This window comes from Papio anubis, chromosome 4 (genome assembly GCF_008728515.1).
Source record: "Papio anubis isolate 15944 chromosome 4, Panubis1.0, whole genome shotgun sequence".
Lineage (NCBI taxonomy): Eukaryota > Metazoa > Chordata > Mammalia > Primates > Cercopithecidae > Papio > Papio anubis.
In genome coordinates this window covers 30,633,995-30,652,382 of record NC_044979.1, presented here as the reverse complement: position 1 = coordinate 30,652,382, position 18,388 = coordinate 30,633,995, and the positions used below count along the sequence as shown (strand labels likewise).

The 18,388-nt window shown below is 41.6% G+C and overlaps 1 protein-coding gene across 1 annotated transcript in view; it reads left to right on the top strand.

Moving 5' to 3' along the window:
* Positions 1 to 18,388, top strand: part of SND1 (staphylococcal nuclease and tudor domain containing 1) — a 438,879-nt gene that overhangs the window by 65,506 nt on the left and 354,985 nt on the right. Inside the window, exon 10 of the mRNA XM_017957142.2 lies at positions 2,975 to 3,088. Coding sequence (XP_017812631.1) covers positions 2,975 to 3,088 — 114 coding nt within the window. The remainder of the gene's footprint in view (positions 1 to 2,974; positions 3,089 to 18,388) is intronic.

The following is an 18,388-nucleotide window of genomic DNA, read 5'->3' as shown; positions in this document are numbered from 1 at the left end:
CTTCAGATAGTAATCCACTCTGCATCTCACTTACTGCACAGTGCGTGGCTGTAACCAGTATTTTATTGCCGATTCCATGTCTCTGCTCAGGAGCTACTTGTTCTCTGGACAGTAATGACACAATTTACAGAGGAATAAAAAACCATAAACCCCACTTATACACACACGCGGACACGCACACATTCACTCACCCTTCCTACCTTCACCAGCAAGCTAAACCTTGCTTAGCTGGCAGTAGCAGAGTGCGCAGTTCCTGAAGAGGAGGTTTCTAATCAGGGAGATGCTGAGCAGCAGAGAGAGTCTGCTGCTGGGGCCCAAAATTTGCAGCTCCAAGAATTCATAGCTGCCACTGCTGCTGACATATTACAAGGGGTGCCTAATCCCAGTAACGTTACAGGACATCCTTAGATCTTCATTGTTCTGTAATCAGGGGGTAAAGATGTGAGGACCATGATACTTTCTTTGGTTTTATTACTCTCTAAGAATGACTAGGGAGCAGAAAACCTCTAGATATTTCTCGTGTCTTGATTATAGGAATTTCCCTATGTTTTTGGGAATTCACAATAAGAATTCGTTTTGGTTTGAGAGAAGGTGTAGATCTGTCCAGCATTAAGATTCGGGAAATCCTGTGATGTATGTGCCTTTGATACATCTGACAATTACCCTCTATCCTTTGAGTATCCATTTGGAGGAGGAGTTGTATTGATTTGCTATAGTAGCTGTTTTGCTTAGTATGGCTCAGTGGAATTTTTTTTCTTTTCTTTAGCTTGAAATTAGGATACTGGAATAGCAGATATCATGGGAACACCTACCCACCCCGCCCGCCCCGCAAAATGTTCTGTCATCCATTTTATAATATCTTTCTCTTCATCCAAATGTGGGATTTTGAACAACAGGGAAATCATTAGCTGGGATCTTTCTTTTTGGTCAGTTTTGTCCAACCCACTACTGGAATTCCATTACTGTGGACATTTTTACTTGGCATTAGTGTGTTTAGATGGTAATGGGAATAAGATATATTCTATTTTTTCTTTCAGTGACTGAATCTGTATTTTTGGTCATACTGTCTAGACAGTTTTTAAGTTCTAAACTCATGAGTGTGTGTTTTTGTGATTGGACTGGCATTAAGGGGCTGTTTGGTTTGGGGTAACCAGCCCTGACCTTGGTCCTGGTATGATCATTCATCCTGCCTTTGAGTACCATTAATCTTCACGTTTTTCTGGCCAGATGAATTTTGGGTTCTGGCTCTCTGGGTTTTAGTGTTTAGCCTATGATTCTCAGGTCTGTCAACAAGGTTACAGGAGAATGGTTATGGTTATTCGAGGTTGTTGTTTTGCTGTTTTCAGGGTTGTAAGTTAATCTTAATTATAGTAGAAAATTAAAAATTTCTCCTTCTGAGCTACTCAGTTCTTTCTTAGAACTTTCATTACTTTTGTGATTGCTGGGCTGTTCTTCTCTAATCTGCTTTCATTGCTTACAGTGGTAAAACCCAGGGATATCTTCCCATCCACCAGCCATAGTAAATCTTCTGTGGACTTACAGATTGATTCCAGCTGTCATCTTTCTTTTTTCATTCATTCTGTTTGATGGCACTTAACTCCTCCTGTTTTCTGTCATATGTAATTTCTCATTTATGTTTTATATCCTTCTTCGGATTATTTCTTAAGGCATTCCTTACTCTTTGGTGTGTGGTTGGCTGGTTCTTTGTGTTTCTGGTGTGTGGCTGGCTGGTTCTTTGGAAAAGGTAGAGAATTGCTGTTTTCAGAGGAAGCTGCAAGTAAATGGATACATTCTGTGCTAGAAGATCTAAGACCTTTCAAGAAATAGTTAGGGAGGCCTCCTTTAAGATACTTATCAGTGTGACATCCATGATGGCAAAAAAGAGTCTACTTCCTTTTGTTTCACGCATAAAAGAGGAGGGAAATTTTGCCAGTCCACCCTTGCTGTGTGGCAGCTGACCCTGTAAGTTTGTTCAGTCTGGTAGCTCTTAAAGAGGCCTGATTGAAGCCTAGAAGAGTTTGATTTTGATTCTGCAGATGAAGTAGATGGTGACAGTGTTTTGTAGTCTACAGCTACCTTGTAATAAAGTGTTGCTTGAAAGAAAAAAAAAAACAGACATGGAATATAATTGGGTGAATTTTAGACTGCTGGCTGTATTATGCGTTCTAGTTATAACACTGATGTGGTAAGATCCCAGTTTGAATGGAGTTTTATTCTGTACACATTGTAGAATGTTATAATAACCTTCACAGAGAAATATTTATGCTTTTGTCCTTTGACTACATATCCTTGTAATTTATCCCAGACTAGTTCTTTTTCTTCTGAGTGTGGGGTCCTGTGTTACAGATCTTGGGTTCCAAAACAAAGATGTCCATAGTAGTAGTGCTCTGAAAAGGTGGCTTTCAGAGTATCTGAGGTAATATCTCAGTAATTTCATGTTTCTGCCTGTGAGATTAACAGCTGAGCATCTCCTTTCCCATGCTGAGATGACAATTCTTTCTGCCCTTCACTTGCCTTTGATTTTTCTGCTCTCTATTGGGGCATCCTATTTTGGTTCTTTCTCATCTAGTGCTGGTACCTTCTTCAAATCCAACCCTTGCCTCTTTTTCTAGATTCACATTGAGATTTTGATTTTAGCTTAGAAACTGTTTCAAGGAAAATCTTCAATTACATGTAGAGACAGGATTTCCAGTTCTTAAGCTTTGTAGTTAACCACACATCTTGGTCAGGGCAAAAATAAAAAAAGATTGACCATCTTTATGAATGATACAGATTTTGTCTCATTGAGAAATCATAATAAGGTCTCTGGGAACTGATAATTATAGCATATTTTTTTCTGACATTGTTGCACCATGAAGGATGATACTGTTTCTCCCACAAATGGCTATTTACCTGTGAGGGTGGTGGGCCTTGCTCTTGGACATGTGATGGAGGACATAGAAGCAGGTTTAAGCATGTTCCTTTTTGCTCACAGGTGATGCAGGTTCTGAATGCTGATGCCATTGTTGTGAAGCTGAACTCAGGCGATTACAAGACTATTCATTTGTCCAGCATCCGACCACCAAGACTGGAAGGGGAGAACACCCAGGTGAGAATAGGGAAGCAGCCATGCCTCTTTGCATAAACCAAAAGGAAAAAGTTGGAGAATTAATTAATATATGATACATATATGTGGGAATGCAAAGGGACAAGTATTTTAAATCACCACAGTATTGTTTTCTAATATTTATAGCCTGACTATCATTGGGCAGGTCTCAGTGTCTTGTGGCCCACACCCACTGCTCTGCCGCATTTCACATGGGTACTGTTGGCACCTCTCCCCAGGGGGCTTGAGTGCAGTGAGGGTTGGGATATGTGAGATGGTGGATGAGTTTATTAACAAGATCTTATTTTTCTGTGAATAAGGAGAGGAGAAGGTCTGTATCTCGTGTACATTGTAATAGGACCCGTTTCTGCTGGTCATTTTGATTTGATAGTTCTTTACGTTTTTGTTTTAGGAAGAAATGAATCTTGGTATATATATTCACTGGGGTCACCTACTCATTTTTTGCAGGTAGTAACTATAATTGGTAGTTAAACTGTTTACTATTTTTTGGATCTTTTGGCAGATAGGTTGGTGTATGACTCAGGTATATCAATTTTGAGAAATGCTTTGCATGAAAACTCTAACAAGAGTTGGTATTACACGTGCAGACAGACTGATTTTTTTTGTAGTCATGACAGTTACATAGCCATAAGAGTTATGAGAGTTGGGAATAGGGATTAAGGCTGAACATTTCTGGGGGTTTGGTTATGTCATATTTTCACAGACATCTTTACCGCTTCTATTTTTGTCCACTGATAACTAAAGTGTGTGATTGTGTTGACTAGTTATAGAACTAGTTCCTTAATGAGAGCCAGCGCCAAAGGCAAATATTTGGACAGTTTTCAGAAATTAACTATTGTGGATTGAAGTTTAGTGCTGTGTGTACTATCTACTGCCTGCTTTTTTTTTTTTTTTTTTTTTTTTTTTAAGAAACAGAGTCTTGTTATTTTGCCCACACTGGAGTGCAGTGGCTATTCACAGGTGTGATCATTGCACACTACAGCTTCAAACTCCTGGGCTCAAATAGTCTTTCTGTCTCAGCCTCCTGAATAGCTAGGTCTATAGGTGTGAACCACTGCACCCAACTTATCTACCTTTTTTTATTTATCCCTTTGTACAAAAGGGATGGGATAAAAAAATCCCTTTTGTACAAAGGGATAAATGAAAAAAGGTAGATAAGTTATTTTCTGTACAAAGGGATAAATAAAAAAAGGTAGGTAAGTTGGGTGCAGTGGTTCTAAAGGCGTGAAATTTGCTTTTCTGATGTTTTGCACATATACATATCTTGGTTGCTTTCACAAGTTGAAATTCATGCATTGTTTTCATTTGTGTGAGAGTTTAAAGACAGCACATTAAGAGTAAAATAAAAATATGATTGTCTTTTGAATCAGATCATGCATAAAAAACACATACAGGATGGGTGATTTGAATGTCTGGCCAATCAGTTTTTTCTCTCTCTTTTTTTCCCTTAGAGAAGGCAGTTTAATGCAGCAAACAGTATTATGGTAAGGTTGAGAATTTAAATGCATGAAAGCTTAGAAATGCCAAAATAAGGTTCTCTCAGTAACTGTAGCTCTGCCTCATTGCACAGAGTAAATACACATCTCCAATTTTATCAGTATTGGGAGTAGTCCACAATTCTGCATCTGTGCTGTACAGTTGGAATTAAGGTTCCCACAGCAACCACAACTTTGAAATTCTTGAACGTTAATTTTTGTGCCTGTATCATCAGCCAGTGCATTATGTTAATGTAGACTATATAGCTGAATTTTAAGCAGTTTTTAGGGGGATGGGGGTGTTATAGCTTAGGTAGGATGATAGCAGGTTTTCTGAAGTAAGCACTAACCTACTACTGAGTATTTTTAGTTTTCCCAGGATCCTTTGGAACTTGTCAGTGGGTAAAAGATGCGTTTCCCTTAGCCTAATGGCTGATGGGAAATTGTTGGAATTGGAGTATTTCTTAGTTTAGGCAGAATCCTGATTCTAGAATTTTTTGTCTCTTACAAGGCGTGTTACCTCTTTTTTTTCTTCTTTTTTCTTTATTCTTTCTTTTTCTTCCTGTTCACTCCTGAGATCTTACTCCATTTTAAGACAGTTCTAAGTAAGGCTTAGCTGCAACAATCTACAACATATGGCTTATGAGGAAGATGGAGGAATGATTTCCATTATTTGTCTGTTAAAGTCCTTTGGAAGAGTTTAGTGAAGGGCCACATAAGAAATAAGTTAATATAATGAACCTTGAGTGTAGTGGTGGAAGGCACCTTGAAGAGTGGCCAGTTTTGATGGGTAGTCTGGGTGATCTTCCCAGGTCAGCTGCTGTATATTGTGAGTGTCAAAGATGAGAAGTGAGTCAACAGGAGGAATGGCTCTCTAGGCCAACACTGTCTGACAGATACATAAATGTGAGCCACACATGTGAACTCTATTTGTTATTTTAAATTATTATGTAGCTAAGTTAAAAAACTAAAAAGAAACATTAATTGTAATTTTAAAATTTGACATATCCAAATTATATCATTTCAACATTTAATGAATATAAAAAATAAATGAGACATTCTCCCCCTTTTTAAAACCAAATATTTAAAATATGGTATGTACTGTACATTGGCGCTACATTTTAATTCATTGTAGCATATTTCAAGGACTCAATAGGCACATGAGGCTAGTGGCTACCATTATGATTAGTGCAGCTTTAGAAATTTGCATAAACAGGTAGTCGTTGTTGATATATATTTACAGATGCTTATTTTGCACCAGATACTGTGCTGGGAGTGCAGCAGGGAATAAACAGATGTCCTATCTCTGCCTCATGGAACTTTAAAGTCTAGTAGGGGAAATACACAAGTAATTTCATTTATCTTAAGTGCTATGAAAGAGAAGCTTAGAATTTAGGAGAGTGCATAGTCTGGAAAGGCTACTTTGAGGAAGTGACATTTAAGACCTGAAGGGAGATTAGGAATTAGCTAGATAAAAAGTGGGAGAAGACAGTTTCTGACCTGGAGAGCAGCAATGACAAGAATTAGGTGAGTTTTGGGGACTAGAGAATGGATGGCTCTTGTGGATGGTGCATGAGTGGTATGACACCTGTGTGGTACGAAACCATAGGCAGTGTCAGATCAAACATGTCCTGTGAACGTCTCAGGATACTCAGGAAGGGAGAGAGAAAATGGGGCATATGATGAACTGCTAGTGATTTTGTATGACTGCAACAGAGGATAAATTTCAGGGGAGTGTTAAGAAATGGGCCTGAAAGTTAGACAGGTGCCACTTGTTGAAGGCTTATATGCCATGCATTTTAGGTTTTATCTTGAAGAATTTTGAACTGGTGAATGGCATGTTTGGATTTAAATACTCTTGTTTTGGTTGTTTGAATTTACAAGATATGAAAGCAATTTGCATATAAAGAGAATGTTATGCCTGGTAAAAACTTATTTAGCAAGGAACTCTGGATTTTCTTTTGGTAAGCCTCAGTTGACCAAAGACTTGGAGAATGACGTGATGAAGAGTTAATGTCTTAGGAGATGTTAACTCTTTCAGGCTAATGAGTGAGAACTGTGGATGCCGCTCCAGCAGTCTTTTTTTTTTTTTTTTTGAGACAGAGTCTTGCTCTGTCGCCCAGGCTGGAGTGCCGTGGCGCGATCTCAGCTCACTGCTACCTCCACCTCCCGGGTTCACGCCATTCTCCTGCCTCAGCCTCCCGAGTAGCTGGGACTACAGGCACCCGCCACCTCGCCCGGCTAATTTTTTGTATATTTAGTAGAGACGGGGTTTCACCGTGTTAGCCAGGTTGGTCTCAATCTCCTGACCTCGTGATCTGCCCGCCTCGGCCTCCCAAAGTCCTGGGATTACAGGCGTGAGCCACTGCACCCAGCCTCCAGCAGTCTTTCTTTATACTTGCCTTTCAACTTAAATAATTCCCCCACCCCCAACCCCTGCCCCTTTCCTTGGCCTGGGATTACTAAAATAAAAAAGAAAAAGAAGAAGAAGAAAAAAGAATTCCCCAGAGCTCTTATAAAGTGTACAAGATCCTGCTCTATGCTTATCTTAAAGTTACCAGAGATTTACAATATGGGTGTGGTAAGAAACATCACCTGGGCATCCTAGTGTGACTGTAACTGTGTTTAAAGACTGAGCAGCAGGCATCCTCTTGGAGTCAGGTTTCTGATTTCCTTTACTACATACCAACTGTTGTGACAGTCACAAGTGGAGCGCAGTCAAGTATTCATGACATGGATGTTGAGGCCAGGACCTCTGTTAGCTCATATGGCATCTTTGTGGAAATTTAGAGAAGGGTACTGCTGCTTCCTGTCAGCATCATGCCAGGGGCCATGACTTGGCAAGCAGAATGGAAGCTAAATTTTAGCTTCTGTTCGCCCTTTGTCTCCTTTGCCAGGTATACTTCTGCAAGGCACAGCATATTGGCAAGGCAAATGGTACAGCCATTTCTGCAAGGCAAAAATATCGGCCTGCCCTAGTTAGAACAGGCTGGTAGAATCTCCAAGGAAAACATCAAGGGCATTTTTTGGGAATTGAGGAGTGGTTTTGTAGTTGTGGAAACATGGAGTGCTTGAGGATTGTTAAGAGATGAAGGTCTGCGATGGATGGACTACAGAGGGCCTTGAAAGAAACACTAAGGACATTACCTTCTCTCCAATTACAGGACTCTGCCTGGGGGTCAGTGGCTTTGGCCTGGAAAGGATAACTTGATAACTTATGGTACCAGAGCCTTTTCTAAACCGAAGAACAAAGCGGAAGAGGGTGCAGAATAAGGAACTAGATGAGTGGGTGAAGAGGGAGAAAGTCTGTGGCATGGGCTCCCTCAAGGACAGGCAAATGGGGGCAGACATTCCTGCTCTAGTGCAGGCCTCCACTGCTAGCTCCCAGATGAGGACTCAGTGGGACTTTACCTTCAAGGAAGCATGGGGGAGGTTCTTTTAATATTTTCTTCCTCCGAGACAACTCTACATTTGGAGGATAGTAGGGCAAATTGTTTTTTTCTGTTTTGTACACAGAAACAAGTTCATTTCTCTTAAATTATACTGGAAGATGAGCTTTTTGCCTATTGCTAACCATATTTCCGCTCCCTTAATTTGGTTACTTTCTAATTGGAGCCAGAGGAAGTACTTGGACTAACATTGTGATCAAAGGAACTGTTTTCACCCTAGGCTCTCCAGTGTTACCCAGGAATTCATGGGTAGCCACTTCTGGATTTTGGTTGGAGCTTGGTTTGTTGCTAGATAGTGTTATGGGAGAGTTAAAAGGTGGGATGTGCAATATTTCCCTCTATAGGATTCTAGGTGGATATGTCTGATGTTGTTGATGGTATTTCTGTGGCACCCTGCTTCTGGATTAATCCAGTGTCAAGTCGTAGGAGATGTTAACTCTTTCAGGCTGAGAGCCAGTTAAGAAAGCTGACATGGGATGCTGTCGTGAACCTGGCCATGTATCAGGGTTTCTCTAAAGGTATAGTTTGTTTTATCCAGTTGTTTGCTATAAAGAAATGTACTAAATCTTGGAGAAAGGCTGTGGGTTTTCTGAGCTGCTGCCTTAAAGGAGATAACACGTTGTGCGGATCTCAGGACTTCCTAGAGAGCGCTTGGCTTTGATCTGAAACTGGAAAGCCTAGTGCTGTCTTGCCCAGGGCTGCTGTGGGTTTTGTGTTACACTTGGAGTGTTAATGACAAAGGAAAGAGCCCCCAGGCATCCGATGAAGGGGCTGACTTATTCTCCCTGAAGTCTGTTCTTGCGATGCTGTTGTAGTTGACTAAGAGATACAGAGCTGAAATTTACCTTGAAAACAGGTAACATAATTTACCTAATCCCCAGGTGTTATGTGTATAAAGTTTGCTTTAGGTTGCTGGGCCTTCTTCTCAGATTCCTTTTCTTAGCTGTCTGTCTCTTCCATTCTCTCTCTTTGTATCTATTTCTCTGTCTCTGACAGCCCCCCACTCCCAGCGCTCCTGCTTAGTATTTAGTATGTTGGGAAGGAAGTGTGGAAACCCAAAGGTGGAGTCTTTCCCTCAGCTGGTAGTCACCCCCTGCTACCAGCTTCTATTCATTTCCATCACCCTGTCTTTTAGCATCCTCTCTGTGAATTCATTTACCACATAAAGGTTTGTTCACACCAGAGCCTCCAAATATTCAGACCTGGGCACTAAAAGATCAGTTTTATTAAAGCTGCCATCTGCTGAACCTCCCAGTGTCCTTGTTGCCTTCGTTTGGGGAGTCCATCTCCCAGACCTGGCCACCTGGCTCTCCAGGGCAGGCAGGTAGGAGAGAGGAGCTGAGATAGGTGCATTAGTGATGCCCTGGGATTCTTAAGGGCTTTTTGTCAGAGGAAGGGTTGTGTAAGGCACTGATAACTCCATTCATTATACGGGGCTCTGGGGTGCTTTGCCATTAAAAGCGATTTTCCACCTATTCCCTCCAGTTTAGATTTCTAAAGGCAAAATGACTGGACCCTCTGGACCCTCAAGCCAACTTTGCCGACCCTGAAACGCATGCCAACAGAAAGCTGTGGGGTTAGAGACCCTAAGTGAAATTGGAGCAGGCCAGTAAACCCACTCACTGTGATCTGCTTGTGACTGCTTGTGACATAAGGCAAATAGCAAATTAGAGAGGGACTCCAGCTTGGCGTTAAGGACCTTGGAGAAAAGTAAAAGCTCTTTGAAATGGATATAACATTTCACCAGTCTCCAATGGAGAGATTTTGGGACTGCAGCAATGTGATCAAAAGATGCAGAATATGTCAGAGGCTGGCGGAGGCATTCTGTACGAGTTTCAAATTTGTTTGATCTGGGCATTTTTGAGAAGAACACTTGAAATCTTCTTTGTTAGAAGACTGAAAAAAAAATTACTATTAGAAGACTGTGGGTGGGTCTTAGCTCATCTATTTAAGATTCCAGGATATATGTGTCCTGATTTTTAAGATTAATATCTGGGTCCCACCTCTTAAAACATCCCTGTGACCTATTCCCGAGCAGTAGAGGTCAGGGAGTAGGGAGACAAGCCTGCCTCCTCGTGATGAGGTCAAGACATTTGGTATCTGGGTAGATAGCAGACGTTGCTGAAGTGCACATTTTACTGATCTCTGTAAGTGAATTTTAAACTGGAGAAGACAGCATGTGCCTGTCTTGTTGCCCTTTGATTTCCTTTCTTCTCCCCATTACAAATTATATTTTCTTTCATTTCCTTTAGTTATGTATTCTCTTTCCCAGGATCTTGGTTATTTCCTTCAAATAATTTTTTGGGATTTTAACAATCTCCTGGAGGGTCTTGGTGGTTTATCCCTGAACTGGGTGCATTTACTTCTATCAATCCGTATCTCTCTCTTCCTTTAATCTAATCACTATCACACAGTTCTACATTTTCAATTTATCTAAATCTTTCTAGTGCTGGTGTGTTCATATTTCTTGTCTCTTCTCGATCTTGTGACCTGCAGTAATTCTGTGTTGCTTCTAGAATTGACAGCACCATCATATTCACTGCCCTGTGAGCATTTACTATACCTGCTGTGCTGAGGTAACCCTCTTTCTTGACCTAGTTCTTGAAGGCCCCTTTAGGCCAGAGACTTCCATACGCACCATCTTTCCCTTCTCTGTAGCATCCTGTACTGTTTATTTGTATACATCCCTACTTTCCATTGTGAAATCTAACCTCTTCCAAGGCCAGGAATGGAAGGGTCTTCCCAGCTTTATATCCCTTCTTCCAGAATCTTACAGAGTGCAGTGAATAAATAAACATTTAATAAACATTTGAATCAGAATATCTTCTGAGGCATAGACCTAATTCCATATATTGCTTGTGCGTGGGCATCATTTTTACCACCTCCCAATCCTAACCCCCTTGACTGTTCTGACAGCCACATTGGATACCAATGTGCTGGTACCCAGCTATCTCAGGAGGAAGGTTTTGCACTCCTGTTTTTTACTGCTTCCTAATTGGATTGCTTGTTTTGCTGGCTAGGTCACACATGGCTGTTTTCTGTAGCCACTTCTTCTTCTACACTCCCAGTTTTAATCTAGTTGCTGCCATTGGGTTGACTCGCCCTGCCTCTCTCTGTGTGGTGGTTTTCCTCATAATGTGTATTCCATTAGCACAGTGCAGATTGAGTTTAGTCCACCAGAGGGGTTAATTTCACGATTTTAACTGCTTTTGAAGATTGGTCCCCAATTGACTTTCTTTCAACACCTCTACTCTGATTCAGGCTTTTCTGAATATCTTCCTTTCATATTAGTTCAGGTATCTTGATTTGTTGAAGTTTATAGTTGCAGTTTTTACTGAGGGGTATGTATATATTTTACTGTTGTCGACCTTGTTGGTTGTCAGATTATTTCTTTGCTTGGAACTAATTTTAAAATCAATTAGAGATTTTTCCCTTCATCTTTCTTTATTTATGAGATACTGATTGCAGAGCTACCTACACTGTGTTTAGATAAATTACCTTTTTTTTTTTGTATAACATTTATATTCAAGGCAAGTTTAGTGCAGTCATCCAGTGCTTCGCATTTTTGCAGGCCAGGGCTGTAGGTTTCATTCCTTGGTGGGCTAATTAGCTTTGTACTGGGAAAATTTTGTGCAGTTCAGAAACCAAATATTTAAGTTCCTCGTATACATTAGTCACTGTGGGTCTGGGAAATTACTTTTATGAATAAGGTGTTTATAATTTTAGGATCCATATCTCTAATCCTGACAAGTATGTGTATGTGTTATGGTTGGTCACCAGGTAGACTTTAGACTAATGACGGATTATGGATGAAGCAACATCATTTCTGTCACTGTTCTAAAAAAAGGCTTTTCAGAACTGAGAGTGGAATGGGAAGCTTAAGGACACAAATGATTGCTTTTTTTCCCCTACCAAATGACAGGCCAATTGCTTAGGCATATTTTTGATGTCACTTTTCTTTTTAGCCTTCCTCTGAAAATCTACGGTCAGTTTATGGGCTGTTCACGTTGGACAGCTATTTATTTATTTATTTATTTGAGATGAAGTCTCGCTTTTGTTGCCCAGGCTGGAGTGCAGTGTGGCGCTCTCTGCCTCTGCCTTCAAGCGATTCTCCTGTCTCAGCCTCCCGAGTAACTGGGATTACAGGCATGCACCACCACGCCTGGCTAATTTTGTATTTTAAGTAGAGATGGTGTTTCTCCATGTTGGTTAGGCTGGTCTCAAACTCTGACCTCAGATGATCTGCCCGCCCAGCCTCCCAAAGTGCTGGGTTTACAGGCGTGAGCCACCGCGCCTGGCCTGACATTGGACAGCTCTTAGTCTCACCATCTACTCTGATACCTGTCTGTTTTTGGCAAATGCCTTTGCCTGGTTCAGTAGTATATTGGTGGCCACCAAGGCGTATTGCTGTTTCACAGTAGGGTCTCTATTCAGTTTAGCTGTGAAGGCATTCTGGAAACTTTGTGTTCCTTGCCTTTTCATTTCTCTGTTAGAAGCCACTGATATAATAGCCTTCATTCCTTGTTTCACTTTATTAGGCAATTAGTGTGGATAAGCAGAAATATCCCCTTTGTGTGTGTTCAGACATTGGTCTCAGAATCTGCTTACCTCTGCTGTCCTGCTGGTTCTGGATAGCCCACATGATGGACGCCTGTAGTTCTGCTGTAAAATACTTTTTCATTTTTTTCTGCATTTTTTTCTCCTTCCCTACTTAGTTTGATTTTTTCTGGGTCATGTAAATTTGTCATTTCTTCAAATCTGTTGCTAACTAACTGCCTAGCACATAGTTGATACTCAGGTGTTATATATATAGTGTCTCACTGCATTCTCATTGGGGGTCTGTACTCATTATTCATAATTTTTTGGATATAGGGATGGGCAGAATATGCTGACACCTGGCTTTCTGATTCTACCACTCTGCCTTTCCTAGGACATGTTCCTTCACTAGTGGGAACGCTGGACTTTTTTCACATGCTGTTGTCTTTTGTAAGGTGGGCCACAATTAGGAGAAAGCCACATTCATATTCGTATGGAGCTGCCTTTAGCAGCATCTGCTTCTCCAGCTGGAGAGGCTTGTTTTAGAACGACTGGCATGCGGAAGCGGTAGGTGGAGGTCTGGGAGGGGCTGTGTACCCAGGGCTCCCTTTCCAGCCTCCCGTCTCCCTTAGGCTCTTTCTGGCCTGAGGCCTGGTCCCCATGGTTGGGGGTACAGACTCGACTGCCTGCCTGATTCTGATTGCACCCCCTTTCCTCTGCTTCATACTGCAGCTGCTTTGAGCGAGTGCACTGTGTTCTGCACGGGAGAATTGGCAGACAGATCTACATGCTGATTTTGGCCATTGGGACATCCAGGATTATTAGGCCAGTTTGTACTTTAAGAGGAGGGAGCCTTGACATTGCTCAAAGCAGCTTATTTTATTTATTTCTAATAAAGGGGAAAGAAGCTAGCCCAGCCCTTCACTGTTCCTTTCAACGTAGCCGGCCCAGAGTTTTCCTCGGGAAAACATGCAGGGTTCCTCCCACCTGCTTGAGCCAGGCTCTGTCCTTCCTTTGCAGATTGCCCTGTGGTACCTGCCTCTTCACTCTCCTAAAGCTTTTTGGCTTTACCTTTCTTCCCTCACCCCTCCCAGTTTTCCCTCAGAGGACTGACTGGTTCTTTCAGCCTAGACACTCCTGTTTGCCTGCCAAGTTACCCTTCTTCCAGAGGTGCATAGCCTCAGCACTGTCAGAGTTTAGGAAAACATAACCTCCTCCAGTAAGAAGCCAGTTATAACAACGTTTGGACCCATTGTTCTTATTATTAGATATCCATAAAATCTACCTGGTAGAGAATCGTCACTGGGGCTCTGCTGGAGAGAAATGTCTCAGTCCTAAAAGATACAAATTAGTACCAGAGTACCTGATATTGTAGATGGAAACTGACAAACTGGAAACTCAGTGAGATAAAATCCTATGCCTTTCGTCTCTCACCCCCATCACCCAGCAAGAAGTACATTCTTAGGGCAGAAGCTGATGGTGTTGAATGTCTCTCTCGTCTCTTTGTCTAGCAGTATAGTGAAATGTGCTCCAGTGGGAATACACTCTCTCCTTGCCCTTGTGCCCACCCCAGAGATGGAGGATCTGGAGACTTTGGCCCTTTTGGCCAAGCACATTGTCTTCCTTACCTCATGGTTCTCAAAAGTTTTGTTTCTTTGTTTGCTTTCGCATTTTGACTTGTTAACGTTTCTGGAAGTGTCTGAATATAGATATTTCTATATAGAAGTATCTGAATAAAGAGTATAGGTATGTGCTTCTGCTACTTTAGTTTTCATCTGGATTTCTTTGAATTACCCCCCACCCCGTGCCACACTGTAGTTCCTTCCATTTCCACCTGCTACCCTCCCTCTTGGAGTGCAGAGGGAATTTGTAAACTTGGGTTTGAATGATGAGGTCATTTCTGACCAACACAATTTGGTCGTTCTATTAGTTGTTCCTGCAGACCTTACAAAGGAGTGTGTTGCTGTTCTTATATGCCCTTGTCTTGTGTTGTTCAGAAATCCTCTGTGCTATGCTTTGGATGCTACATGAGCCTGCAAATGAATGCTTAGCATTGTTGAAATTGACTGCTGCCCTTTAGCTGTCTGGCTTTGGGTTCGGCCAGAAAGAGTGGCATCTTTAACCTGAGTCACTTTTTGAAACATGGACAACAATGAAATTGTATTCTAGTTTTATTGAGCAACCACATTTGAGCTGCTTATTAAATACAATTTTATATTCTAGAAAACCACATTTATACAGTTTAAGCAAGACCAATGTTCTTTTGCTCCTAGAAGTTAAATAAATTTATATCTTAAATGGTAAAATCTCTACATCTGTAGCTTGTAGGTATTGATTTCAAGAAGACACCTCACTGATCGCAGAAACGAGTGAGTGGATGCAGCATGCTCATGGTATGGCCCAGTGTTCCTCATTCTGGCTTATTCGTAATGTCAGGTTTCAACTTTGGTGTTTGTAAATAGTGGCAGGAGGTTTCAAAACTCCAGTTGTTTAGAGGCTGTAAGATTTACTTCCTTGATGCCTATGGAAGGAACCAGGCTTCTGACAGCTGTGGTTCAAAATACTTTTTTCAGCTTCTTTCTCATTTCCTTTTTCACATCGATCTTTAACTTTCTCTCTCTCTCTTCCCTCCCCCTAGCTTGATCTTCATTTTTACTGTCTTGGTGTTGGTCAGGATTAATATAAGGGAGTGAGGAATGAAGAGGTTAGTTTTATTTCCCCTTTTCTCCCTTTACCTTAAGTCCACACTGACTCTGTTTTCTGCCTAATTGTAACCTACTGCCATGGATAATTGAGGGATGGAAAGTCCCTCGTGGTATTTGAGGTTACTGATTTTAATGCAGTAGACAACTGGGAAGATGTAAAATCTAAGGAAGCAGTTTTGACTCTCCCACCCCTATGCTTTGTATATCTTTCAGTGATCGTGGTGTCCCTAAAGTAATTTTTGAACAGTTCTAAAGCTGAGGAGTAGGGACTGTTTGTTATTTCTGGCTGCGATTTGACTTTGGTACATCTGTCTTTTACCTAGGTCCCCTTCCCTGCTAGGGAAATTATGTCCATATGTATGTTTCTAAGGTATCCCCTGATGCAGAGTTTTACAAGGGCAAATCATTTGATTGTTAACTGTTAGATTCACTGCAAATATGGCTGCCCAACATTATTGCTTCTCATTTGCTACAAATGAGCTCCAAGTCTTCTGGGTTTACACAGGACTGCTCTGAGGACAAAGATTTAAGTGGATTTCTGTTGATGCCATATATTTTGATTGCACAGCAGAGTCGCAGTGTGTATTTGGGGCCTGCCACTGACTGCCACTGCCCTTCTCTTCATGGTTTCTCTCCCTCTCCTCCCTCTAAGCACTAGCTGAGAGGCACAGGTGCGTGCCCCGTTGACTCTCACGGTGAAATCTAGTTGAGCTTTTCCCCTAGAGTAGAGGCCAGATCAGTTTTTCTTAAGATGTAGTTCATAAGCTACTTGTGTTAAAATCTCTGATCAGAATGTTCATTTTTCACATTTGCCAGGTATCTCTATTGCACTTCAGCTTGAGAACCACTGTTCTAGATTGCTTGTAGCAGTGGAAGAGTGAGGGCTTAGTAAAGCTCTCTCTCCAGGATTTTGGTCTCTGACAATGCAATTTTTCTTTTTTGAGCCAGACTTCAGTGCAGTAATATCTCTGCAATTTCCTGTGTGAGATTCTCTGCTCCAGGTCTCAGAGCCAGATGCTAAGCAGACATGTCCCTCTTAGCTTAGAACATCTCCTGAGGATTCCAACGAAAGGAGATATAAGAGTTCTGCCTGAAGAAATTTATCTGCTTCAGAGAACAGAGTTCTCGAGGGAATAGTAGAGTTTCTTAGGGTTTATAACATACTATTTGAGCTGATGTTTAGGTGGGGCCTGCTATTTACAGTTTCAGGGTGAGTTTTACTTCATGACAAAAAGAGAAAAGGTTTATGAAGTGGTTCCTTGTTAGATCTGGGGTCACACCTCACGTGCGATTATATTAGCTGAACTCGGTGTGGCAGAGAAAAGGATGCAGGTTAAAGAACAGGTTTGCCTCTGGCGTGTGCAGGCAGCCCTCAAATGGTTGGAAGAAAATATAGGTGCTTTATGGTACATACAGAGAAGGTAGGAGCTTGATGGTGTTTCAGAATACAGCATAGCAAAATCCTCAAGCGCCTTCGGAACTGTGACTGAGACCCTAACACAGTGTGCAGGTTTAGTGTTAGCAGACGATCTGTATTAGGACTAATGGAGGAAATCTTGTCCTTGTTTTGAGGCCTTACAGTAGTCTTCTGCTGAGTTCTTTTCAGGACTCAGCTCTGAGCATTACAGGACGAGAAATGCTGTCTGTTAGACTAATTGTCTGATTTATGCTAAATAAATGCACAGATGTGATTTAAAAGTCAGTTTTGGGGTTTATTAATTTATGATGCAATTTCCAGCTGCCAAATAGACCAAAATGTTTTGATGGGCCAAGGGCGTTCTTTCTTGTGGAGGAAGTTTGCTTACAGAGTCTGAGTAAAGGAGATTGCTGGATACTGAGGAAAACTAAGGTGACCCTAAGTATGTGCCTGGCCCAGGCAGAATGTGAGGTGCTGGGCATGCACTATTTTGTTGACTCCTCTACCCTGTCCTTGGGAAAATAATGACAACTTGCTCAGGGTTCCTTCTCTGGTAAGTGGAGGAACCAGGATTCTATTTGCCTCCAAAAGTGCCGCCTGGACCTGGAGGTTGGTTGGGTGGGTTGGTGGCCTTCTCCCTTGGTGTTGACTGGACTTCTTCCTGAGCTCAGGTTTTTCAGGATTTCCACTATCTACCAGAAGCTGTAACTGGCTGTCTTTGTTACTGTAACACATGCTTTCTTATTTCAACATATTTTTACAAATGAAAATATTTCCTACAACCATTTTTGGAGGCACCATAATTTATATCAAGAGAGGCTCTAGGGCTGGGCATGGTGGCTCATGCCTGTAATCCTAGCACTTTGGGAGGCCAAGGCAGTAGGATTGCTTCCGGCTAGGAGTTCCAGGCCAGCCCTGGCAACATAGTGAGACCCCCATCTCTATAAAAAAGAAAAAAATACCTTTAATTTAAAAAAAAGGCTGTAACTTATATTTCTAAAGGGTGACCTGTTTTTTTTTTTTTCTCTTTTTGAGACAGAGTCTCACTCTGTGCCCAGGCTGGAGTGCAGTGGCACGATCTTGGCTCACTGCAACTTCCACCTCCTTGGTGGAAGTGATTTTCGTGCCTCACCCTCCCGAGTAGCTGGGATTACAGGCATGTGCCACCACGCCCGGCGAATTTTTGTATTTTAAGTAGAGATGGGGTTTCACTGTGTTGGCCAGGCTGGTCTCTAACTCCTGACCTCAGGTGATCCCCCGCCCAGTTCGGCCTCCCAAAGTGCTGGGATTATGGTTGTGAGCCACCGTGCCCAGCCTGACCTATATCTTTTAAATTGTCTTGTCTCCTTTCTGAAGTTTTCCTGGCAATGATCTCATGGCTTAAAAGAGTCAGGTCAACTCCGCGAAGAGACTGAATTCTCCCTTTTTAATACAAAGTCTCAATACTAGTCATTTTTGTACAGGTTCTGAGCCCTGAGAGCACCTGCTTCTAGATAGTTCATTGTCATTTTAATTTTCATTCATTATTTTCATACATTAACCCCATTAGATAGATGGCTTGCATTTCTGCTTTCATTTTCTCTACCCTAGAAATTTTTCCTGATTATAAATGTGACATAATCACTTTATAAATTTGGGAAAATTTAAAGAAGAAAATACAAATTACTTAAATTTCACTGCCCAGAGGCAACATCACAACT